At 44.0% G+C, this 26,421-nt stretch overlaps 1 protein-coding gene across 1 annotated transcript; it reads right to left on the reverse strand.

Annotated features, from left to right (window-relative positions):
* Positions 1 to 988: 988 nt before the first annotated feature.
* Positions 989 to 17,818, reverse strand: NDUFAF3 (NADH:ubiquinone oxidoreductase complex assembly factor 3). The gene is made up of 6 exons (XM_082264905.1): positions 17,724 to 17,818; positions 15,658 to 15,768; positions 8,453 to 8,645; positions 8,087 to 8,153; positions 4,290 to 4,390; positions 989 to 1,106 (listed from the first exon to the last, which is right to left on the reverse strand). The coding sequence occupies exons 2-6, from the start codon at positions 15,747 to 15,749 to the stop codon at positions 1,023 to 1,025; spliced, it is 537 nt and encodes a 178-aa protein (XP_082121031.1). The 5' UTR covers positions 15,750 to 15,768; positions 17,724 to 17,818; the 3' UTR covers positions 989 to 1,022.
* Positions 17,819 to 26,421: the final 8,603 nt, after the last annotated feature.

Here is a 26,421-nt window from a genome sequence, read left to right on the forward strand (position 1 = left end):
TGGCACCTTTCCTCTCCTATGTTTTTCAAGTTGTATCCTATTGCCAGCAGTGATCAAAGTGATGCGACACCGACGTTGCAGTGCAATGCATGTCAAATTTTAAATGTGTGACTGTACCCACTTCTATGGGCTACCAACACACGAGGGGGACACATGACAAAAAGCTGCTCAGCATGGAGCACAGGTTTTAGTTCCCTTCTGAATGAGAACCTAAGAAAATAGCTGAAGATTTTAATCTCCTTTATGTAGTGTGACCATAAGGCATTGGTTATCAGATGTCTTTGTGCTACTTTAAAAATTCTCCATTTGCAGGCAAATGGGCACCCCTTGTGCTAAGGGTTGCAGCTGTCATGATGTGTAAAACATATGCATTAGCACAAAATGCAGAAACCAAGACTATCTATGGCAGTCCTAAGAATGGAGACTGATGCAAGTCATTTTGAATGTTGTCCCCATTCTCAAGCCTCCATGTATAACAGGGGTGCCCTTCCAGCAAAGTTCAGAGGAAAAAAAAAAAAAAAAAAAAAACCTTACAGCCACCAAGCTCTGTTGCCCCCTGGGTTAGAGCCCCAGTGAGCTGTCGTAACGAGCTCTAAGTCCCTGTCTACAGGAATCATGCCAATACCAAAAAATAAAGCAAAGCCTCAGTAAATTGCAGTCCTTCTACCAACTAACTTTCATCAAACAGAACTGCTGTCCGTTTTCCTTCTTAAGGGGGGGCCCATCCTTTAGGGCCGTTCACACCTGAGCGATTTTCAGCTTTTAAAAATGCTCAGCTCTGAAGCTCCAAAATGCCCAACAAGCATTCATTTCAATGACGCTCAAAAAAGTACATGAGCTTCTTTTTAGCAGATTACAACGCTCAAACAGCAGCTCTCTACCCCCTGATTTCCTTTCCACCCTTTGTATTGGCTAAACAAAAACACCCGAAGCTGTAATACACTTCTAAAACACCAGCAAATCGATACTCGGGTGAGAATGGAGTCCGAGCGTTCCAAACAGCTTGTAAATTATACGATCTTCTAGTCCCTGATGATTGGAATTAAGGCAGCTGCTGTTAATCGTCTTTCACTGGTAAGAAAGTTGAACGTGGCACAAGCGTTGGCCTGTGAAGGAAACGTAAAATGTATTAAAAATAGCTTTACTAATCCTAAAACATTACAGAGAAAATGATAATTATACCCTGCAGTCAGGCTTAGGTCACACTGGCATTGAAAGCAGGCATTTTTAACACTCCTCAAACACCCATGCAGTTGAAAATGTGAACAGCACTGTGCGCTATCCATATTATCAAAACATGAAGCTTTGTTTCAACGTTGACACTTCATGTCGGGCTTGAAAGAAGTTGAGGCATTTCAAGTCTGGTAACGTGCTGTCATGCATTTGCAATAGAGTTTGTACATTACAATGAATAGGCATTTGTGGTGTGGTTTAAACGCGGATGGGCATTTAAAAACGCTCTCCACATATTAACGCTATAGGCGGTTTGCTAAGAGTCAGTATTTTGAGAAAGTGTGAACATACCTAGGTGGATGCAGAATTGGTCCCCCACTGGCTCTAACACTGAGAACTGAGCGAATAAACACGGCTGACCACTCCATGAGCAGAGAGTCGGTGGCTGTCAGTCACCGCTGTGTTCTCTGTCTCTCACTGGAGCGTTGAGCTGTGGAGGGTGGGAGCGGCCAGCCCAGGCTCTCAGCGGCTCACAGAGACCGATCCAGGGTTGTGGGCAGATCCTGACCAGATTGATCCGGCTCCATGTCTTCAGCCGCGTTGTTCGCTGAACCTGGGTCACAGGAGTGCAGAGCAAACTGTGATCCACAGAAGTACAGCCAAACGAGATTTAATATGAAATAATGGTAACCCTTGTCCCTCCCCAAAAAGTAGTAGCAAGGGCCTTGTGCACACAAGCTTCATAGCTTACAAAGGAGCAGTGTGTACAATAAGCTTGAAGCAGGAGTGTTAAAGGAGAGGTTGGGGGTGTATATATGTATGTGTGTGTGTATATATATATACACACACACACACACACAGTCAGGCTTGCTTCACTGATAGTGACAGCTCTTTGGATCTCATATTGATAGTTGAGAGCAACAGATTCCAAACGCAAATAGCACACTTGAAATTAACTCTGGACCTTTTATCTGCTCCTTGTAAATAGGATAATGAGGGAATAACACACACCTGACCATGGAACAGCTGAGCAGCCAATTGTCCCATTACTTTTGGTCCCTTAAAAAGTGGGAGGCACATCTACAAACTGTCGTAATTCCTACACCTTTCACCTGATTTGGATGTAAATACCCTCAAATTAAAGCTGAAAGTCTGCAGTTAAAGCACATCTTGTTTGTTTCATATCAAATCCATTGTGGTGGTGTATAGAGCCAAAAAGATTGTGTTGATGTCCCAATATTTATGGACCTGACTGTATATAGTAAAAAAAAAAAAAAAAAGACACTCCTTGATGCCACAGTTGTCCCACATCAGCGTTCAAGAAGAACTGAGCAATCACATGTCTGCTGATCACTCAGTTCTCAGTCCGAGAGCAGTCACTGGAGAACTAGGCGTGCACATGCTGTCAGGCTCTGTCCCATCAGCTGATAGTGGGCAATCCTGCCAATGCCTGATTGTGGGACGCAGGAGATCACAAGTAAATGTGCTTCTGTGACCCCCGAGAAGTAAGGCCAAAAAAAAAAAAAGCTTTGACAAATTTTCTGTTTTTAAAGCTCCAGATCTAAATGGAAAGGCTTGTTAGGGAAAACAGGCTTTCCAATAACAGCCTGCATTCAACATCTCCAAAGCTGAGCTTTGGGTTCCACCCAAAAGTGGAAACACAGCTTCCTCCCTGTCCTCTGGTGCTTCATTTGGCACCTTTCTGGGAGGGGGGGATAGGTACCTATTTTTTTTTTGACAGGTACCCATCCCAACTTCTGTGAGACTCCACCATGGCAAAGTCACTTAGAAGTTTGCCCCTCCTCTTTCCCCATTAGATAGCACAGTGAGCTTCATGCTTTTTAGGGAACCAAAAGGCTTCATGGCTGGTTTTACCTTACCAAGAATGGCAGCAGCGGGATCCCTCGACAGGTAAGTGTACTAATATTAAAAGTCAGCAGCTACAGTCTTTGTAGCTGCTGACTTTTATTTATTTTTTTTTGTGGGAGGGCGGAACCCTGGCTTAAAGGACAATTTAAAATACAACTGCAGGTACCACAAAATGGTTTGGTGGGGCTTTTATTTGCATCACAAACTTTAAGAAATAAAATATTACAATGGTCACATATCATTCAATCTGTACAAAGCCATCTTCCTCATAGCAAGAGTACAAAGAGAATCGGGTCACAAATAATTCCCCTCCTTCAAGAGACTATACATACAGCAAGTGGATATCCCTCCTATTACTCTACAAAGGGAGGTCTCACTTGTTTCGTTGTCATAGTCGCTCTTCTTGAGGTGTCAGGCCCGGTTCACATTGGTGTGACATACTCCCTGACTTTGAGAACACATGTATAAATCAATGGTTCTCTATGAGAGCTGTCCTAACTGGTCCGACTTTGAAAAAGGTCCATATGCTACTTTGGTCCGACTTCAATGCCACAGAGTGTAAAAAAGTCACAAAAAGTTGGACTGAAGTTGCAGGGCAAAGTCGGATCGGAAGTCGTACTACTTTCATGTTGGAGCAGTGTGAACATAGCCTAACACACCAAGCTTCATCAGGACAATAAGGAGAGGAAGACTATCAATTTGTTGGCCAAAAGTCCACATCAACAGTTGAATACATGGTCCAAAATATACACCTCATATCCCTGTGGTCTCCACACACCGGAAAGGAAGTGCTCTCTGGAATAACACAAAATGGATGCTGCGATTGGCGTACACAGAGATTTTATATCTTACCGTTTTATGTTGTTCTGAAGCACCAATGGTATTAGACATCCAAAGCCTTCTGGAAAGGAACAACTTCCCCCCCCCCCACCCAGGGGTAGCCTAGGTGTCAGTATACCCTGAAGGTTTAAGGCCTGGATCACACTAGTGTGACTCTCATATGACAAAGGAAATGTAATTGTTTGCGATGGTTCTAATGCGACTCTGAATGGTGAAATTTTTTTAGTGCTACTTTGGTGTGATTTACAGTCCAACTTGGCCCTGTAGAATATGCAAAGTCACCCTGTAAATTGCATCAAAGCCTAAGACTGTCTGTGTGCCTCAAGGCACTCTAAGAAACCGATTTAATAGGGAGTACAAAAATCCTTTTATGCACCTTAATGGCCAGAATTATTGCAGATACTTACCGTGTCCTGAACCTCCACAGCCACCCCGTTCTGTCTCATTAACTTTAATAAATTTGGATCCAGTCTCTCTACACGGTCGCCTGTGCCAAGAACCAGGATCTCTGCCGGAAAAGATAAAAAAAAGATATGATATTCAGATGCAAGACATCCTATGGCCTATATCTCTCCTGCAGCTAACTTCAAACCTCTAGCAAGAGTTGGGCTTAAAGAATACCTGTACAGCTATAACATACAATTACTGCGAAGACAAGTTGACTTGGCCCTGCAACCCCCTCCTCACTGTCTGTGATTGACAGCAGCAGGAGCCAATGAGGGCGAGACCAAAGAGAGCTGCTGGTCTTGCACAGATTTCAGGATCGATATGGGGTTCTGACATTTGTGGGGGGGGGAGTGGGAGAGAGCATGTGTGAATATCTCCAGCCTTTAGAACCGCTTTAAAGGAACACAGAATTAAGCAGGCCATAGACGATTCGAATTTCGTTCGAAAATCGTAAATGGCAGTGTTATCGAACGATTTTCGTATCGTTAGTGTGGTATGTAAAACGTTCGATTTTCGTATGACAGCAAAAATTCACATATCCAACATATTGGTTTTTTTTGCGAAAATCGGCCGAATTTCGTATCATTAGTGGGGGAGTTGTATGATTTCGCCTAACAAAACACAGAACAGTAGGGAGTGTGTCCGGTAGAGATGTGGTTAAAAGGCACAAAAAATAGTGTTTTGTCGTACGATTTTCGGCTCACATTGATGGTACACTCGATGATGTGCACGAGTGCCGCTTTCGTTTATCGAACGATAAATCGTCTATGGCCTGCTTTAGCAAAGTTCCCCCCCCCCCCCCACTTTCCCGAAATCCTCACCTTTCTTTCGGCAGCTGGAGCCCTTCGAAGGACTCTGTGCTTTCCGTATGGGGTAGAATGTGACCCTTCTCCCATGATGCAATGTACTTTCTGTATGTCGGGAGAATGTAACCCTCCTCCCCTGATACAATGCTGAGTGTGTAAAGTGGCCAATCGCCAGGCCTGAATACAGTCACGTGGCCCGAAGTGAGGAAAATCAATAGTCCTGCGTAAGCTCCAACATGGAGTTTATATGGGGCTAGAGGAAGGGTGGGCTATTATTATTTGGCTAAATGGCCAAATTGACAGATTTATGGTAAACATTATACTTTCATATTACAGCCGTGGACAAAAGCTTTGAGAATGACACAAATAATAATTTTTAAAAAAGTCTGCTGTCTATTTTTATGATGGCAATTTGCATATACTCCAGAATATTATGAAGAGCGATCAGGTAAATTGCAATTAATTGCAAAGTCCCTCTTTTCCATTAAAATGAACCTAATCTCATAAAAAAAATATTTCCACTGCATTTGTAAAGGCTTCAGGGCGCCCAAGAAAGTCCAGCAAGTGCCAGGACCGTCTCCTAAATTTGATTCAGATGCGGGATCGGGGCACCACCAGTGCAGAGCTTGCTCAGGAATGGCAGCAGGCAGGTGTGAGTGAGTCTGCATGCACAGGGAGGAGAAGAGTTTGAAAAGAAGCCACTTCTCTCCAGGAAAACATCAGGGACAGACTGATACTCTGCAAAAGGTACAGGGATTGGACTGCTGAGGACTGGGGGTAAAGACATTTTCTTTGATGAATCCCCTTTCTGATTGTTTGGAGCATCCGGAATAAAACCTTGTCCGGAGAATCAGTCCTGTGCCATGCCAACAGTAAAGCATCCTAAGACCATTCATGTGTGGGGTTGCTTCTCAACACACAGGACGAAGGACCGCACTCTGGCTTGAAAGAACGAATGAATATTTATTCATATCTAGTGGTTCCATAAAACAGACATATGACATCAAGGACGTGTATCACAAAATTATATTGGCTTAATCATAACCACTTGGTTATGATTAAGCCAATATAATTTCATGATACGTGTCAACCAACTTTAGTCTCTGTCCTTGATGTCATATGTCTGTTTTATGGAACCACTAGATATGAATAAATATTCATTCATTCTTTCAAGCCGGAGTGCGTTCCTTCGTCCTGAGTGTGTATTGTGTTGCTGAGATCGCGGATCTGACACGCACCCGACCTCTGATTGATTGTTGGATTACTTTCACCTGAGCGGCCAACCCTCTCTGTTTCTCTGGGGTTGCTTCTCAGCCAAGGGAGTGGGCTCACTCACAATTTTGCCTAACACCACAGCCATGAATAAATTATGGTACAAAAACATCCTCCGAGAGGAACTTTTCCAACCATCCAAGAACAGTTTGGTGAGGAACAATGCCTTTTACAGCATGATGGAGCATTTTGCCTGATAACTAAGTGGCTTGGGGAAGTTGGGGAACAGAACATCAAAATTTTGGGTCCATGGCCAGGAAACTCCCCAGACCACCTTCATTCCATTGAGAATTTGTGGTCAATCCACAAGAGACGGGGGAACAAAAAAAAAAACCCCACAAATTATAACAAACTCCAAGCTTTGATTATGCAAGAATCAGTCAGGGTGTGGCCCAGAAGTTGATTGACACCATGCCAGGGAGAATTGCAAAGGTCTTGGAAAAAGAAGGGTCAACACTGCAAATATTGACTCTCTGCATAAACTTAATGTCATTGTCAAAAAAAAGCATTTGACACTTATGAAATGCTTGTATTTATACTTCAGTATACCATAGTAATATTGGACAAAAAGATCTAAAAACATTGAAGCAGCAGACATTGGGAAAATTATTTGTGTTATTCTCAAAACCTTTGGCCACCGCTGTACACTAAAAGCATCTTTACAGCAAGAACCAGGTACCCCATCCCCCTAATGTGTATTCTTCCAGTAGAGGCGCAGTGAATGGAAAGTCTCATTTTTTTTTTTTGTGTTAAAAATAACATGTTATACTTACCTCCTCTGTACAGTTGGTTTTGCACAGAGCAGACCGGATCCTCCTCTTCTCAGGTCCCTCTGCAGCTCTCCTGCCCCCACAGCAAGCAGCTTGCTATGGGGGCACCTGAGCCGAGCCACAGCCCCCTGTATCCAATCAGACACAAAGCCGCAGCCCAACCCAGCCCAGCCCCATTCTCTCCTCATTGACTGACTGAATGTGATTGACAGCAGTGGGAACCAATAGCACCACGCTGCTGGCTCAGCCAATGAGGAGGGGGGGAGTACTGGGCAGCCGAGACACTGCTGCAACATCGCTGAATCTAGATAAGGCTCAAGTAGGTATTAGGAGGGCTGCACACAGAAGGCTTTCTATCTTACTACAAAAAATGCATTAAAGTGTAAGTCCACCCTAAAACTAAAGTCCCTGCATCTATAGACATCCACAATCTAACACTAACCTATCTAGCCCTGTAAAGAAGAAATCAGTATGCATACCTTTTTTGAAGCCGATCTGGTCCGGTCTCCAGCGGTGGAAGCGCTACAGAAGACACAGCCGACAACGGCTGTGAAATGAATGGGAAGGGACATCACCCATAGACTTACTATGGGGCTTCCGTTGTCGGCCCGCCTCCATAGCGAAGCCGCAGATGACAGCTTGGCGTGGGATCGGGTCAGGTCGGCTTCAAAAAAGGTATGCGGATTTCTTCTTTACAGAGCTAGATAGGTTAGTGTTAGATTGTGGATGTCTGTAGATACCGGGAATTTAGTGTTAAAGGTGGACTTATCCTTTAAGATTAAAAAAACCTTCTGTCTTCTCAACCACTTTAAGCTTTCATGATTTGGAAGGTGGACTGGACAGGTGCTACACATTTAGAAAAAACACTCTCTTAGCGGTTAATATTAGAAACAAAAACGGAGACCTTACCTATCCTGGGAACCAGTAGGCGGAACAAGGATAAACTTTCGTAGGAAATGTCTCTATAGGAGCGAACCTAAATACAAGATAGAAATGGGATTACTCTCCAAATCTAGCAACAAACCTCATATCACAAAGAATATACAAGTCTTCATCTGGATCGAATGCACAAAGAGGTTCTCCATTTACGCTGCCAGTGCCAGTATTGCTATTGGGGGTGGGGAGAGTAATACTCCCCACTATGCCAGCTCCATTTTAAATATAATCAGTTCCAAGTTTTTCCTTCAGTGGATATGGCTAATCTACAGTCTACACAGGACAGGTGCACTTGAATTATGGCTTCCTAGGTGCGGAGGAAGGGGTCTTTATACTTACATTCCATTGCAAGATGGCCCTGGGAATTATGGCGCAGGGCCCGACAACCTGGTTCCCGTTGATGATGAAGCCTTGTCGGCTGTGACTCTCCACAAACATTATTTCTGGGGAGTCCCTTTCCACATGGGTCACTGTTGTCTTCTCATACATCTCATCGCCAGTCGGGTAGAGGCGGTGGGACCTCTGTTGCTGCCTGTAACAGAGATAGGATTCAAGATGTCTGAATTTCAGCCCTTTTAACAAGTGACTTAGCATCAGGGTGTCAAGGAAGGTTAGGCTAGCCTTACACTTGATTCCCTAATCCCTGATAATCTTCACTTCTGACTAATGTATTCAGACAGCTACAGCACCGCTGGCTGTCTGAACATCCAAACAGTGACTGCATCTGATTAAATGCAGTTGCTGTTTGGCTAACAATTTTCCACTCAGCTCCTTTAAAATTTTCTTTTTAATGTTTATTGAATATCGTAATAAAAAGGACATACAGATAATAAATTAGCCTGCAAGACCCAAAGGTGTGTAGCACCCTCCTAGACAGGTGCTAGGTAAAAGCATCTATTTTGCTCCTGCTGTTTACCAGGGGAGCTGATCTATTAGTTTTGCCTGTCACATGTTTCCAGGTGTGATTCACTGGGTCTGAGGGAGTGTCCCCACTGTATCCAATGAGGAAGCTTGTTGGACAGTGGAGGAAACCCAGCCAGTGACACATCCTGTTTCATGGCAGTCCCAGTGGGAGGGCATGTGGCAATGCATCCTGGGATTGAGGATAAATAGGGCGGGGGCGTGTGACAGGGCATCTTTTGGCGGGAGCAAAGTCCCAGGAGGAGGTGGATGGCTGTCTCTCCTCCTGCAGAGTGAGGAAGGTGGTGCAGGTGGTCGGCCTAGGGACCAGGAATGGAGCTGGGCTGCAGAGAATCCAGTGTGCTGACCAGTGGAGCTGCAGGGCAGAGGACTTTGGGAAAAACAGTACCAAGTGTGTACCAAGGGATCTGCCTAGGGGTCTAAGAGAGGGAACCGCTCCAGAGAAGTCAGGGGATCAAGGAGCCATCTCAGTGTTACAGTAAAGGGGGTGCCGTGTAGTGAACCCTGAAGATTAAGAACAAAGGGGGTGCCAGGAAGGGCCCTGAAGTTGTTCAGCAGTACAGTTCAGTTACTTCAGAGTACAGATTACTTCAGTTCTGCATCACAGTTAGTGACCGACTGAAACCAGAGGCCTAACCATGACTAGCTCAACTTTAGTGTTACCCAGCATTACTCAGCATTAACCAGCATTTACTCAAGTCGTCCCTGACTATTGTGCATAGTTTTGTTCAGTCGGAGTATCCCACTCATCCCTTCTCCTATCCAAGTTCCAAATAAAACATAAAAACCCCCAAAAAAACTGGACTGATTCTTGTCTGAAAAAACACTTGGAAAATGCCAGATTGTTCTACTGTTGCTAAAGGTAACCCAGGGGGACCCGGAACCAGCAGCTCCCTTGGGAGTAGTGCTACAGGTGTAAATGAACAAGTACAATGCAATTAATCAAAACCTTTTAGAGTGATTTGTGTAATTATATGGAGACAGAGAGAGTATAATTCAAACTAAATGTATGACCACAAGTAGCAAAAGCTTCTTACACCCTCTAAGCCTCTTGTCGTCGAAGGCCCAGGTGATCCCGGGGTAGGGGAAAGGAAGCATCGCCAGGGCTCTGCTACCCCCATGGGATCAAACTGTGGATGTGGAGACCCCATCAAGGGTATCTGGAGACCCAGAAGGCTTCCCCTCCTCTAGAGCCACCGGTCCAGCTAATGTTAAAGCCAGGGCCACTTGTATCGTACATCGAGGGAGAAGAGAATTCAAAGAACCACTCTCGTGCCAAAAAAAACCTTGTATTTGGCTACCAAACTATAAAAAAATGAGAGGAGAAAGAAAAAAAAAAGGTTTCCCCTTTGGAAACAAGTGTTCAACCTTCTGAACACTCCATATGGTAGCATGAGGATCAGGAAAAGGATTTCACAATTGAAGGAAAAAGAATAGATGAAGAGTGAAGAGAGAGATGAAGGGGGGAGAAGCCAAGTGGCCTTTAGAGAAAGAAAAGTCAATAAGCAAGGGGAGGGGAAGTAGGTCTGCCAGGAGGGTCCTTTTGGGGGAATGCCATGCCCGGGTACAAGGGTACTCTAACATAAAGCGCCCAAGGTTCCCAGACTACTTCAATCCTCCGCACTCCATCCTGAAGTTGAGCAACAGTTGTTCCTGGGACATGATCCAGGAGACTTTCCACTTTGTTGCTGATACAGAAACCGAGGTCTTCTTCGAAACTCCGGCTATCGTAATTTTAGCTTCCACAAACATAATGAAGATCAAGGTCTGAGTATAACCTGAACTAACCTTTAGGAGATCAGAATCTCTAATGGCTCGTTTCCACTGAGCGGTACGGTACGCTATTTTTGCCGTTTCCATAGTGAATGGTACCCTAATTCCGAACCGTACCACTTTTTTGGGACCCTTTCGTTGGGGTACCAAGCACATTAGTACCGTACCAACAGGGTGGAGCTACACTCTGCAGAGCTTTGATTGGTTGACAGAGAATCGTCTATCACAGCTTTCCTGCTACACCACGCCTATCATGAAAGGGTACTATTGGCAGTGGAAACGCAAGGTGTACCGTTCCGAACCGTACCGTACTGAACCGTACCACTCAGTGGAAACGAGGCATAAAAGACCAATTAGTTCACAGCCACTACTCCAGTCCCTGTAAGAAGGAATGTCCTTAGATTACTGGCACAGCTCCGTATAGAAAATGTAATTTCTGCCAATATGTATGGCAAGTACAACAAATTATGCTGCCTAATGGCAGAATGCATAAATTCCTTTTTTTTTTGCAACTTGTCAATCAATTGGCATTGTATATATTACATGGAGTAATAGTGTGGCGTGTTCTACATGGGTAAAACAAAGAGGCCATTCTTCCATAGAATTAGGGACCACGTTAAACTGGTCTCTAGTAAGAAATTTGAGAGCCCAATAAGCTGTCATATAGGTTTATATCACCAATTTGATGTCACCAAGATGAAAATTTTTGCCTTTGGAGTACATACCTAAAAATTAAAGGGGGGGAGATGTGGACAAAACACTCTTACAAAGAGAGACCAAATGGATATTTTATTTATCTGCTACAAAATATCCAGGAGTAAATGAAGCTCTCAGCTTCAAACCTTTTCGCTAAATTTCCTGTATAACATCAAGGTCAATATATAATTTTTATTTTCTCTCCTAGTAACTAGCTAAAACCCCCAAGGGTAGGAATGACTCTTCTGCTTTTTTGTAAGAGGGGGATTGTTTCAAGAAATTAATAGTATTTGTCTCCCAATCACCTCTAATAGAATGAAGATGTTACACATTAAGTAATTGTAAGGATTTTCTGATGGATTTTTCTTGGATTGTCCAGAGGTCATTATATGGGAGTTGAGTTGTTGTTCCTTTGTGGATGGATTGGACTTTCTGCGGAGTGGGTGGCCATACGGACGCCCAGGGCACCATTCTGGTCCATAGATTGAGCAATACCACCTTGTGCTCCATTTGTGGCTAGGTGGAGCCAATTGTCCCTGAATGCACTCTAAAGCGATGTTCTAAAATGTTAGGATATTGATTTTAATTGCGATTCTTGCTGACAGTGAATATAAATGCTGCAATTGTTGTATAAAATAGATGTCTGTTTACATATGGGTCGGGGGTTGCCCTGTTACACTAAAATGGGGGTTCTTAGCTTGCCGATCATAGGGAACCTGCACTTGTACAGCATATAACGGGTGATAAAAACTCTGTGATTATGTGGGCAAACCTAATAGATTAGCATCAAGATGGAACTTCAAAGATGGCCGCGGCCATTTTACTCATGCATATAACGTCATTTCTGACGTAATTGGTCATGTGCGCTCAGAAGCTAATTGGGGCCATAATAGAGATGAATGGGAGTGGCAGGAGACAGTGAGTGGGCATCCGCATCTCGGCGGGGACATAAGACGCTGCCGGGATGGAGGAGTTATATAAGGACCCTCAGGGCGGCGTTTTGATTGATACAGCCACTCGCCCTGGTGGATACCTGTTGTAAGCATTGGTGTGTAAGATTTAGGTCAGGGGTGTCAAACTCCATTTCATCGCGGGCCGCATCAGCATTATGGTTGCCCTCAAAGGGCCGGTTATATCTGTAGGATTAGATGTCGAGAGCACCCCATGTCCTGGGGGGGCAAAGAGGAGCCTTTCTACAGCTGCACAGAGGAGTGCAGGATCTGGCAAAGGAGTTCTGTCCTCTCTGCTGTTGATTACAGAGACAAGGGGGGTGCTGCAGCTGCAGGAGAGGTGCGAGGGCCACATGAAATGGCCTGGGGGGCCGCATTCGGTCCGCGGGCCTTGTGTTTGACACCTGTGATTTAGGTAGATATTATATGCAACCCCTAACAGGCTGTAACTAAAGATGAGGCTTCGATGGATATAGGTGTATCATGGTATTTACTTGCTTTAGGGGATTTCACATCTGGGATGGTCTGATGGGGGTGTGTCTCGAATTTTGGATGTTATGGCTAGGGGAATAGAGGAAGATCTAATGAAAATATGGTCTATCCTGGCGTACATGTGATGTGGGGCCGAGAAGTGCGTGTAGTCCCTGACATGGGGGTTTTATTCCCTCCAGATATCTTTCATGCCAAGGGAGTAAAGAACCTTCGTTATTTTTAGGCTTTGTCAGGGGGGGGGGGGGTTTCGAAAGATCCTGCTTGGCCTTTATTTGGGGTAAAATAGGATACAAATATATAGATATTTTCATTGATGGTACACACCACCAACAACAGGTAATGAACTTCCGGGTCCCTGAGTATTTTGGAAGAGGAGAAATTTAAACGTTTGGAGAAGCAAATTGCTACTCCATGTGTCTTGTTTACAGCATTAGCTAAGTAAAATTGGGGGAAGCTCTGGTGAAGGAAGGAGGGGTTGTAAGAGATTGGGAAATTCGTTTCCTATAGCAGAAAACAAATTGGCCTAAAATGTTAAAAATTTTGATTTTTACACTTTTTTTTGTTGAGAATTTCATATAAAAAAAAATGTGAAAAATATTGTTATTTTTTCAAAATTGTCGCTCTTTTTGTTTATAGCGCAAAAAATAAAAATCGCACAGGTGATTAAATACCACCAAAAGAAAGCTCTGTTTGTGGGAAAAAAAAAACGTCAATTTCATTTGGGTACAGCGCCGCATGACCGCGCAATTGTCTGTTAAAGTCACGCAGTGCCGAATCGCAAAATAGGGCCTGGTCATTGAGCAGCCAAATCCTCCCGTCTTAAAGTGGTTAAGAAAAACCTTAAAAACTTTAAGACAAATTAGACTTTGAACTCGTCAAACATTGGGGAATAGAAATTCCAGGCCTCTCCACCCCCCCCCCCCCCCCACCCCCTGCTCTTAAAGTTGAAGTATTGTTTAGTGAATGGAATCCAGTATAAAATTAGGTGTAACAGAAACATATTTCATAGTTAACCACATCAGCTCCAGAAGGTTTACCCCCTTCATGACCAGGCCATTTTTAGCGATACAGCACTGTGTTTCTTTAATGGACCATTACGCAGTCGCGCGATGCTGTATTCAAATAAAATGTATGTCCTTTTTTCCCCCCACAAATAGAGCTTTCTATTTGTGGTATTTGATCACCCCTGCGGTTTTTATTTTTTGCGCTATAAACAAAAAAAAAAAAAGACCAACAATTTTGAAAAACAAAAAAAAAAATATTTTTTACTTTCTGCTATGAAACATATCCAATAAAAAAAATGTAAAAAAAATCTAAATTTCTTCATAAACGTAGGCCAATATGTATTCTGCTACATATTTTTGCTAAAAAAAATACCAATAAGCGTATATTGAGTGGTTTACGCAAAAGTTATAGCATCTAAAAATTATGGGATAGATTTTTGGAATTTTTATTTATTTTTACTAGTAATGGCGGCAATCAGCGACTAATAGCGGGACTGCAAAAGTGCGACGGACAAATCGGACACTGACACTAATACAGTGTTTTATTACCTAATACAGTGATCAGTGCTAAAAAATATGCACTGTCACTGTACTAATGACACTGGGAGTGCTTACTCACTGCGGGGGGGATGCTTGCACTGTGGGAAGACAGAAATCCTTGTTCCTGCTTCACAGAAACACAAGATTCGTGCCTTCCCTTGTCACAGAACGGCGATCTGCCTTGTTTACAGAGAGCTCCTGTGATCCTCCTATTAAGGAACACAGGTTGTGTGTTGATTCCACAAGTCCCTCCCCCCCCCACAGTTAGAAAACACTCCCCTAGGCTCACACTTAAACCTTTGATCGCCCCTGGGTCGCCCCTTCCCTGCCAGTGTCATTTTTACAGTAACAGTGCATATTTATAGCACTGATTACTGTAGTAATGTCACTGGTCCCCCCAAAAGTGTCAAAAATGTCAGTTAGGGGTCCGATCTGTCCGCCGCAATGTCGCAGTCCAACTAAAAATCGCAGATCGCCGCCATTACTAGAAAAAAAAAAAACAATAAAAATTACATAAATCTTTCCTGTAGTTAGTAGACGCAATAACTTTTGCGCAAACCAATCAAAATACGCTTATTGCGGTTTTTTTTTACCAAAAATATGTAGCAGAAAACAAATTGGCCTAAAATGTTAAAAATGTTGATTTTTAATTTTTTTTTTTGTTAAGAATGTCCTATAGCAGAATGTGAAAAATATATATTTTTTTTTTTTTCAAAATTGTTGCTCTTTTTTTGTTTATAGCGCAAAAAATAAAAAAAAAAAAAATCGCACAGGTCATCAAATACCACCAAAAGAAGGCTCTATTTGCGGGGAAAAAAAGGACGTAAATTTCATTTTGGTACAGCTTTGAACGACCGCGCAATTGTCCGTTAAAATAACGCAGTGCTGAATCGCAAAATAGTGCCTGGTCAGGAAGGGGGCAAATCCTTCTGGGGCTAAAGTGGTTAAACTACAATACGCCTTGTTGCATAGCAATTGTATATGCTATATTATTTTTTTATTTGCTATATATTTTCACAAAAGTGGAGTTACCCTTTAAGTGTTCGTATTCTGAAAACGACCAACATATCGGTCTACATACAAAATGACAGCTGAGCTCAGCATGCTGGGGGGGGGGGGGGAACCTTTCTGTTCCCCCTTATATTTCCCATCCTCAGGTCTGACATACCAAGTGGGCGCCGTTATCTCTGACCCATACTTCATCCAGCGCGGAGCTGACGCTCGCAGAAGTCGGAGGCTGTGAAAGGACGATGGGATCATGGTGACAACTGCAGAGAAGCTGTAAAGAAACAGAAATCAGAAGATGTGATATTCAGTCAGTTCACCGTCACAATTCTACACCCATCATCAGTGCCCTGATTTCAGTAAAGCAAAAACAGTGCCCACCAGCGACACCAATCAGTACCCATCAGTGACATCAGTAAGTGCCTGCTCATCTGTGCTGCCCATCACTGCTGCCTATCAGTGCTACCTATTAGTGCCCATCAGTGCGGCATATTAGTGCCTCCTCATCAGTGCCACTTCATTAGTGCAGCCTATCAGTGCCATCTCATTGTGCCCATTAGTGCAGCCAGCCTAATCAGTGCCCTTCAGTGCAGCCTATCAGTGCCATCTTATCAGTGCCGCCTATCAGTGCTACCTATTAGTGCCCACCAGTGCGGCATATTAGTGCCTCCTCATCAGTGCCACTTCATCAGTGCAGCCTATCAGTGCCCATTAGTGCAGCCAGCCTATCAATGCCGCCTAATCAGTGCCCTTCAGTGCAGCCTATCAGTGCCCATGAGTGCAGCCAGCCTATCAATGCCGCCTAATCAGTGTCCTTCAGTGCAGCCTATCAGTGCCACCTCATCAGTGCCCATTAGTGCAGCCAGCCTATCAATGCCGCCTAATCAGTGCCCTTCAGTGCAGCCTATCAGTGCCAACTCATCAGTGCCCATTAGTGCAGCCAGCCTATCAATGCCGCCTAATCAGTGCCCTTCAGTGCAGCCTATCAGTGCCACCTCATCAGTGCCCATGAGTGCAGCCAGCCTATCAATGCCGCCTAATCAGTGCCCTTCAGTGCAGCCTATCAGTGCCACCTCATCAGTGCCCATTAGTGCAGCCAGCCTATCAATGCCACCTAATCAGTGCCCTTCAGTGCAGCCTATCAGTGCCACCTCATCAGCGCACATCAGTGAAGGAGAAAAACGTCTTATTTACAAAAGTTACTAACAGAAACTAAGAAAAACTTTTTTTTTCCAAATTTTTTTAGTAAAAAAATAAAAAACCCAGCTGTGATTAAATACCACCAAAAGAAAGTTCTATTTATGTGAAAAAAAATAATAAAAAATTTGACTTGGGTACAGCACTGCATGACCGCGCAATTGTCATTCAAAGTGCGACAGCGCTGAAAGCTGAGAATTAGCCTGGGCAGGAGGGGGGTGAAAGTGCCCGGCATTGAAGAGGTTAAAGAACAAACTTCACCCCCTCCTCCATTTTTTTTTTTTTTTTTAAATCCTTCTTTGTCTGCGGAGTTATCCTCATAGTACATACCCCAGCTTTGTCCTGCACCCCCATCGTATCCTGGGTCCCCCACCGCCATCTTCTTTACTTACAATATTGGGGGGGGCGCTGTGTCTTCTGGGCCCTTACAGCCAGAGCCATGGGGACGAGGATGAACCACGGCTCATCATCGAGGTGCCGGCTACAAGAAGCAGGAATGGGCAGCTAGTCCCCCAACAGCGCATGCGTTACGGTGGGGCCCCCTAAGATGCATAGTATCATATGAGGCTGGGGGGGGGGGGGGGGCGTTATGCTCGCCTAGGTGAGAATCCCAAAAGTGCCGGAAGGTACCAAGAAGAAAAAAGTATTGAAGACATCAATATCTCACTGTGAGCGAGGAGGAGGGCAGGGGTGCAATGATGGGCAGTGGGTGAAGGGCTGCTTTTATATAGTCTTCTAGATTGTAAGCTCTATGGAACAGCGCCCTCTGATTCCTCCAGTTTGGATTGTACTGTCTGCTCTCATATTGTAAAGCGCTGCACAAACTGTTGGCACAATATAAACCCTGTATAATATAGTCTGTGCAAATCACCCAGTGTAGTAACTGGCACACTAGAAGCATGCTGCTGCAATGTCACATGTGAACTCATTAAGGGTGTCATTCCCCATTAAGGACATGCAAAGGGTCCCTCTAACATGTGACCTGCACCCAGTACAATGTATCTACCAGAGAAGAATACAGGAGTGACATACCTAGAGCTGCTGCTGGATCATAGTGACAGAGGGTTTGTCCTTGTACACACACAGCATGGCTGCCTGGAACTGACAATTACCATAGAGAGGAGCCCTTCCTGCCAATGCCTGTGCATCACTGCCCTCTGGTGGCAAGGTGTCACAATAGATTGCAGCTGCATGGGCAACACTGACCTCTGGTGGCAAGAAGTCACAATAGATTGCAGCTGCATGGGCAACACTGACCTCTGCTGGCCAGCAGTCAGAATTGATTGGCCTAACCTGTGCAACATCTCCCTCTAGTGAACAAATTTAAGTAGACCCCAACCAGCCATAACATTATGACCACTGACAGGTAAAATAAATAACATTGATTTTTACAATGGCATATGAAAGTGGGTGGGATATATTAGACAGCAAGTGAACATCGTGTTCCTGAAGTTGATGTGTTGAAAGTAGAAAGAATGAGCGTAAGGACTTGAGAAACTTTGGCAAGTGCCGAATTGTAATGTCAGAGCAACTCCAAAACTGCAGCTTCTGTGGGATGTTCCCAGTCTGCGGTGGTCAGGAATGAAGAATCAGCTTCAGGCCCCATGCACGCTGGACATTATAAAAATGCCAGTAGCTTTAGGAAAAAAAAGTGATCAAAAAATAAAAAGTGAAAGGGAAAGTGTAAAAATAAAATAAATTAAAATAAACAATATATATATTTTTTTTTTTTTAAAGCGCCCCAATCCCCTCCCACTCGCATGCAGGGGTAGGCTGCATCCGCATATGTAAACGGTGTTCAAACCACACATGTGAGGTATGGCTGTGATCCTTAGAGTGAGAACAATAATTCTAGCACAAGACCTCCTCTGTAACTCTAAACTGGTAACCTGTAAACAAATTATAAAGCGTCGCCTATGGAGATTTTTAAGTACCATAGTTTGGTGCCATTCCACGAGTGTGCGCAATTTTGAGCGCCGGTTCACACTACCGCGACGCTACTTCCCGGGGCGGCCTCCGAGATCGCGGTGCGAGCAGCGCGCCGCGACCTTGGAGCGGCCGCCACAGACTTCATAACATTGAAGTCTATGGCGGTCGCCTCCTGGTCGCCCCAAAGAAGCTCCGGACCCTTTTTCTAAGTCGGAGCGACTTGTGTCTCTCCTATTAGAACGGGTCCGCAGCTTCCCTATGGGAGGCGACCTGCGGCGACCTGTGAGGCGACCAGGTCGCCTCACAGGTCGCCTTAGTGTGAACGGGGGCTAAAGCATGACATGTTTGGTATCTATTTACTCGGTGTAACATTATCTTTTATACTATACTGAAAAATTGGGTTATCTTTTGTGTTTTTTTTTGCATTCAAATTAATTAAAGTGCCTTTTAAATGCGGCTAAAGCATTAATTACAAAATATTGGAAACAGCCAGCGGTACCCTCGATATCCCAATGGCTGCGCGCGGTTGAACGTATTTACTATTTGGAGGACATGACTTTGGACCTCCGTGGTCAGGCACCTCTGGCACGTAAGATTTGGTCTTGTTGGTTAACATTTACCCACTCTAATATATATGCCTCGTATATGGTTGACGCCTCTCGAGGTTAGAATGTTAAGGCTGGTGTAACACCAAGGGAGTCCCCCCCCCTCTTTTCCCTCCCTTTTCCCCTTCCCTTTTGTTAGCTCCCCTATTCTTTTCCTCTTCTTTTTCTTTTTTCAGTGTTTCCTTTTTCTTCTTTGCTTTTTCTGAGCGTCCCCGTTTAAACAATTGGATCGATATGTTTTACAATCCCTGAAATATCGATTTTTCATGAACATTTAGCCGTTTAGCCTTCTCTTCTTTATGAGTGTTATTTATGTGGTTAAATTTGTGTAGGGATTATTTAACTGTATTTCTTTTGTTTACGGAGACCTTCTTTTCATGTCTGTATAATTATATATACAATTCAATAAAAACATATTAAACAAAAAAAATTTATTAAAGTGTATTTAAAAAAAAAAAAGAAATTGCCCAAAAATTGTACAGAAGCCAGCGTGTGGATCAAGCCTGCCTTATAATTACACAAAGCCACAGGATCTCATTGTTCACCATTGCAACCTTTTAGCGGCCAGTATCCTACAACCAGTGATGTCATTGGTGTATAGCAGTGGTCTTCAAACTGCGGACTGGGGGCCAGATACGGCCCTTTGCTGGCTTTTATCCGGCTCTTGGGGCACCGTTTCATCCCCTGATACCAACATAGTATAATTCCCCCAAGCCCCCCCAAACACCAATGAAGGGTCACAATTCCTCCCAATAACACCACGACAGAACACAATTCCTCCCAGTGAAACTAATGAAGACTCACAATTTATCCAAATGACACCAAAAATGGGACACAATTCCTCCCAATGACACCAACGATGGGACACAATTCCTCCCAATGGCACCAAAGGGTCAGAAACCATCAGAATTGGGGGGGGGGGCTAGACCAGGGGTCTCCAAACTTTCTAAACAAAGGGCCAGTTTACTGTCCTTCAGGCTCCGTTCACATACTGGCGCATCAGATCACGGGCAGAACCGCCGCAACGCAATTCTGCCCGTGATCTCGAATCATTGCAAACCGCGGAACGCCTGTGCGATCCCCATGACGTGCAATGGTACCCCAAACGCGGCACGATTTTGCCGAGATTGTCACACGACAAATCACAGTAAAATCGTGCAAACAGAATCGCGGGACGCCTGTCGCCCAAAAAAGTACAAGAACTTCTTTTGGGCGATAGGCGTCCCCTGATTCTGTTTGCATGATTTTACCGTGATTAGTCGGACGACAATCGCAGCAAAATCGCACCGCATTTAGGGGGGTTTGGAAGTCACGGGAATGTCACGGGCGTCACGCGATTTGCAATGATTCAGGATTGCGGGCAGAATTGTGGCGATTCTGCCCACGATCCGATACGTCAGTATGTGAAGGAGCCTCAGACTATAGGGGGCCGGACTGTGGCCACTGGAAGTAGAAGATGTCCTGGTATCCAGTAGTATCCAGAATGCCCTATCTTTGGTGTTAGTGTGAGGAATAGTGCCCCATCATTGGTGTTAGTGTGAGGAATAGTGCCCCATCATTGGTGTCAGTGGGAGGAATAGTGCCCCATCATTGGTGTCAGTGGAGGAATAGTGCCCCATCATTGGTGTTAGTGTGAGGAATAGTGCCCCATCATTGGTGTCAGTGGGAGGAATAGTGCCCCATCATTGGTGTCAGTGGAGGAATAGTGCCCCATCATTGGTGTTAGTGTGAGGAATAGTGCCCCATCATTGGTGTTAGTGGGAGGAATAGTGCCCCCATCATTGGTGTCAGTGGAGGAATAGTGCCCCATCATTGGTGTCAGTGGAGGAATAGTGCCCCCATCATTGGTGTCAGTGGAGGAATAGTGCCCCATCAATGGTATCAATGGAAGGAATTCTGCCCCATTGTTGGTGTCAGTGGGAGAAATTGTGCCCTTTCTTTGGTGTCAGTGGGAGGAATAGTGGCATATCGTTGGTATCAGTGAAAGGAATTATGCCCCATCGTTGGTGCCAATGGGAGGATTTTTGCTCCATCATTGGTGTCAGTGGAAGGAATTGTGCCCATTTGTTGGTGTCAGTGAGAGGACTAGTGCCCCATTGTTGGTGCCAGTGGGTGGAATAGTGCCCCATCATTGGTATTAATTAACAGAAGGAATTCTGCTCCATTGTTGGTGTCAATGGAAGGAATTGTGCCCTTTTGTTGGTATCAGTTTGAGGAATTGTGCTCCATAGTTGGTGCCAGTGGGTGGAATTGTGCCCTTTTCATGGTGTCAGCAGGAGGAATAATGCCCTATTGTTGGTGTCAGTGGATGGAATAGTCCCCCAAGGGCCGGATAAAGGCAAGCAAAGGCCCCCATCCGGCCCTCAGGCCGCAGTTTGGAGATTGTTGGGCAAGATAATGCTAGCAAACTTCCAGCAAATGAGGCAGGTTCTGACTTGCTGCAGCTTTGAATGCACATTGTGTGAAGCTCACAGTGTGCAGTAAGATCCGAGTAAGCCATTTAAATGCAGAAGAGGGAACCTGTACAACCGTGCAAGACTGATGGAGAGCCCGGAGTTCAGACATAACATGACCTTGACATCGCTACAACAAAGGTCGCTGTATTTTACAAATAAAAAACAAAATGGAGGAGCGAGGTGTCACCGCATGTCACGCTCTGCTGCCTCGCTAATTAGTTCCCAGCATGCACCTGGGTGAGAAGTCCAAAGTTTCTTCCACGCTTGACTGAAAATTGGTTTTGCAATATGTGAGGAATGGATCCATTAATAGACGGAAAGTACCTAAGACATCGGAGCTCCGAATTTTATGATGATTTCATCGCATTTATCAATGTCAGCCGTCCCCGTCCTCCATGTGAACGCATTAATCTTCATTCTCCATGACAGGCGAGAATACATCACTGACATTCAATAATCACAGCTTTATTGGATAGATGACCACAATATAACTTTACAAGAAACACCCAACCATTATCCTGAGGACACCACCTGTGCTCATTTATGGTCACATGTACCATGTGTGTATACAGTGCTGGGACAAGGTCATCTAGAGCCCAGGGGAACATGCCAAACTGCGCCCCCCAATACATGAGCATTATGTGGTAGCAAAACCCCCCCAAAAAAAAACTGAGCACTAACATGATTACCCCCTAAACATAAATCCCCCCTCCCCCAGTGCAAATCCACCTCACTGCTGAAATCCCCCCCAGAACAACCATTCCTGCTAGCACAACCCCCCTCCCCTCCTAACACAAATCCTCTTCCCTCATTCCCCCTCCCAACACAGAACCCCGCTAAATAACCACTCTAAGCACACACCCCCCCCCCCCCCCAATTTCCCCTCCTAGAACAATTCTTACCCCCTGCCGCCTCCCAAATTCCCCCTTCCAACACAAATCCCCTCCTCCTTAATCTCCTTATGGCAGCCCCCCACCTCATATGATGCTACAGTGCCAACCGTCCCTCCTGCCCACTCCTTGTCACAGCCCTTTGTGTTTATGTCCCATAAGAAAGGATGACCCCCCAATATATATAATCACCCCAATACCAGTCAGTGTTGTGATAAATAGGACGCTAAGGTGGATCTAAAGCCAACCTACAAAATCTCGTATAAGCTTTACCACTCGTCCACCAAGATACAGCTCTGGAGTTGCCCAATCACTTTTATGGGGCTCTCAAAGTGCAAACACCCCCCTGCACCCTTTCCCTCCAGTAGCACTTGTAGCACATTTCCCAGGCTCCACCGTTTTTCCGGGGAGCCCCGGGCTGCCAGAAACAGCTTGCCCCATGAGGGCAGCAGGAACATGAGGAACATTCATTTCCCCATCTCTCCCACAACTAATGACCCCGGAAGCGAGATGTATTACATCACATCCGGGGTCACAGCTGTCATTCCCCAGCTAGTGTAGACAAGGATGCAGCTATTCAAGCCCAATCTGTATTTGATTAGCTGCATTGGAGGGCAAGGGAGATATTGGGGGTCTATGAGAGGACCTGTCATCTGCCCATGCTATCACATACAGGGCTTATTCGCCCTCTAGTGATAGCAATAAAGTTAAAAATTGTAAAAAAAAAAAAAGGATTTATTATTAATCGAGGGCCATTATTTACAGTTAGACTGTTTACATGGATGATTTCTTACAATCTTTACATTGGGCATCTGCTTCTGAAGAGGTGAAATTATTGTCACGAAATGCATCGAGCTCAAAGATGTTTCTTTTATTATGTTTTGTCTCAAACTTTGTTAGAGTGAAATTCATACATGTATTATTATATGAATATTATGTAGATTGTATGCTGATATACGGTAGTGTTTACAAATCAGCTCGCCCTTTTACAAATTTTCTTATTCACACACAAGATTCTCATTTAATAAATCTTTTTAGGAAAATGTTTTGCCTCATTTAAAATCCCATGAAAAAATTTTTGTGTTTTGTATTTACAGTTTGTTCTAAAGTCAGAAGTTTTTTTTTTTTTTTTTAGGCCTATTTCTGACATTTGTCGTTTACAAGTTGAAATCAATATTTTTTTGCTAGAAAATTACTTAGAACCCCCAAAACATTATATAATTTTTTTTTTTTTTTAGCAGAGACCCTAGAAAATAAAATGGAGATTGTTGCAATACTTTTTGTCGCACCGTATTTGCGCAGCGGTCTTACAAATGCAATTTGTTTGGAAAAATAATTTTTTTGAATTAAAAAATAGGAAAACAGTAAAGTTAACCCAATTGTTTTTTATATAATGTGAAAGATGATATTACGCTGAGTAAATAGATACCTAACATGTCATGCTTTAACCACTTGCCGACCAGTCACTGGGACTGTACTGCGACAAAGTGGCTCGACTCCGTCCAGCGACGTAGACCTACGTCGCTGGACTCCTCCCCCTGTAGGCGCGCTCCCGCTGTTTTCAGTCACAGCGGGAGTCGGGCCAGGGGAGGAGCGGCGGCGATCGCCGCTGCTCTTCCCCGATCGTCGGGGAATCGAGTTTGAAGATCTGCCCGCTTGTGTAAACTCCGAAACAATCCTGTCTCGGAGGTATACAGACAATTCCTTGGACTTCATAGCTTGGTTTGTGCTCTGACATGCACTGTGGGACCTCATATAGAGAGGTGTGTAGGTGATAGGCGAACCCGGAAGTGCGGCCGGCGGTCTGTTCGGAGGATACATTATCGATGATTTGCTGACTTTTCCCTACTCAAATAGTTATACTATTTTATCCAATGAATTTATTTTAACCACTTCTGGACCAGAAGGATTTGCCCCCTTAATGACCAGGCCATATTTTGCGATTCGGCATTGTGTTAACTTAACGGACAATTGCGCGGGCGTGCAACGTTATACCTAAATAAAATCAATGTCCTTTTTTCCCAAATAGAGCTTTCTTTTGGTGGCATTTGATCACCTGTGCGATTTTTATTTTTTGCGCTATAAACAAAGAAAAGAGCAAAAATTCTGAGAAAAAAAACAATATTTTTCTCATTCTGCTATATAGCATTTCCAAAAAAAAAAAAAATTAAATCAAATTTTTTTAACATTTTAGGCCAATTTGTTTTCTGCTACATATTTTTGGTAAAAAAAAAATCGCAATAAACAAATTTTGATTTTTTTTTTATTCACTAGTAATGGCGGCGATCTGCGATTTTTTTGGGACTGCGACATTCCGGCGGACAGATCGGACCCCTAACTGACATTTTTGGCACTTTTGGGGTGACCAGTGACACTACTACAGTAATCAGTGCTAAAAAATATGCACTGTTACTGTAATAATGACACTGGCAGGGAAGGGGTTAACAGTGTGGGTGATCAAGGGATTAAATGTGTACCCAGGGGAGTGTTTCTAACTGTGGGGGGGGGGCGTGGCTTGTGAAATGATCACAGAGGCCTGTGTTTCTATATAGAAGGATCACAGGGGCTCTGTGATCATTTCAGGGAGAAGAACGGTCAGCTGTGTTTACAACAGCTGACCGTTCTCTCTCAGCGGGGAGCGATGGTGGATGCCAGGCGGCAATCGGCGGTCCGGAAGTGGTTAATGTATTCTATGCAATTACCCCTTGGAGCCTGCACCTCCCAGCCCTTTAAGGGGTTTATGATGCCAGGATGCGGGGTGGGGTTTGTGATCATGTGACCACCGTGATTGGCTATGGAGTGTTAGAGTCGGTTCACACTGCAGCGGCACGACTCTGTACTACTTCGGGGGGCGACTTGTCAGTCCCGTGCACCGCGACTTCGGCGCAACTTGCACGCACTTCAAATAATGGAAGTCTATGGAAGTCGCTCCGAGGTCGCCCCGAAGTAGTACAAGACCCTTTTTCTTGTGTCGCTCCTATTAGAACCGGTCCTGTAGCAGTCAATGGACCGCGAGGGAGCGCGACTTGTCAGGCTGACAAGTCGCCTGACAAGTCGCGCTAGTGTGAACCGGGTCTTATACAAGCTGTACACTCACTACAATTACATTGTAGCAAAGTGTCATTTCTTCAGTGTTGTCACATGAAAAGATATAATAAAATATTTACAGAAATGTGAGGGGTGTACTCACTTTTGTTAGATACTGTGTGTGTGTATAATATAATATAATATTATAAAATAATTTTTATATAAAATAATTTTTATTATTACCATATTATTATTATTTTAATTATATATTTATATATATATACATATATATATATATATATATATATATATATATATATATATATATATATATATATATATATATATAAATATATATATATATATATATATATATATATATATATATATATATATATATATATATATATATATATATAATTTAAATAATAATATTTTAATAATGAAAATTATTTTATAATATTAAAAGAATAATAGTAATAATAATAAATAAAACTTCTTATTTTCCTAGGCAGCCTGAAAATTGCCCATCTGGCCAGCTTTGCCTTTTTTTGGTAAAACCCAGTGACACCTGACAAAGGAACGAGCGGTTGCATAATATTGCAGCAGCAGATCACACGGCCCCTGGTAGGGAAGGTGTTAATAATAGCAGTTATTAGGTAGAGAATTTCCCTGGGAACGGGAGACCTGAGAGTGTCAGTTACACTAACATCTGCGATGTTCCCGCCCACCCAGAACAATACACCAATAATCATGGCTCACCTGCTGCGGGACACCAGGGGCCGCCCCCGGTCCATAACCAGGGAGAGGGGGGCTTTTTTTT

The sequence above is a fragment of the Pelophylax lessonae genome (genome assembly GCF_965119305.1).
Source record: "Pelophylax lessonae genome assembly, chromosome: 8".
Taxonomy (NCBI): domain Eukaryota; kingdom Metazoa; phylum Chordata; class Amphibia; order Anura; family Ranidae; genus Pelophylax; species Pelophylax lessonae.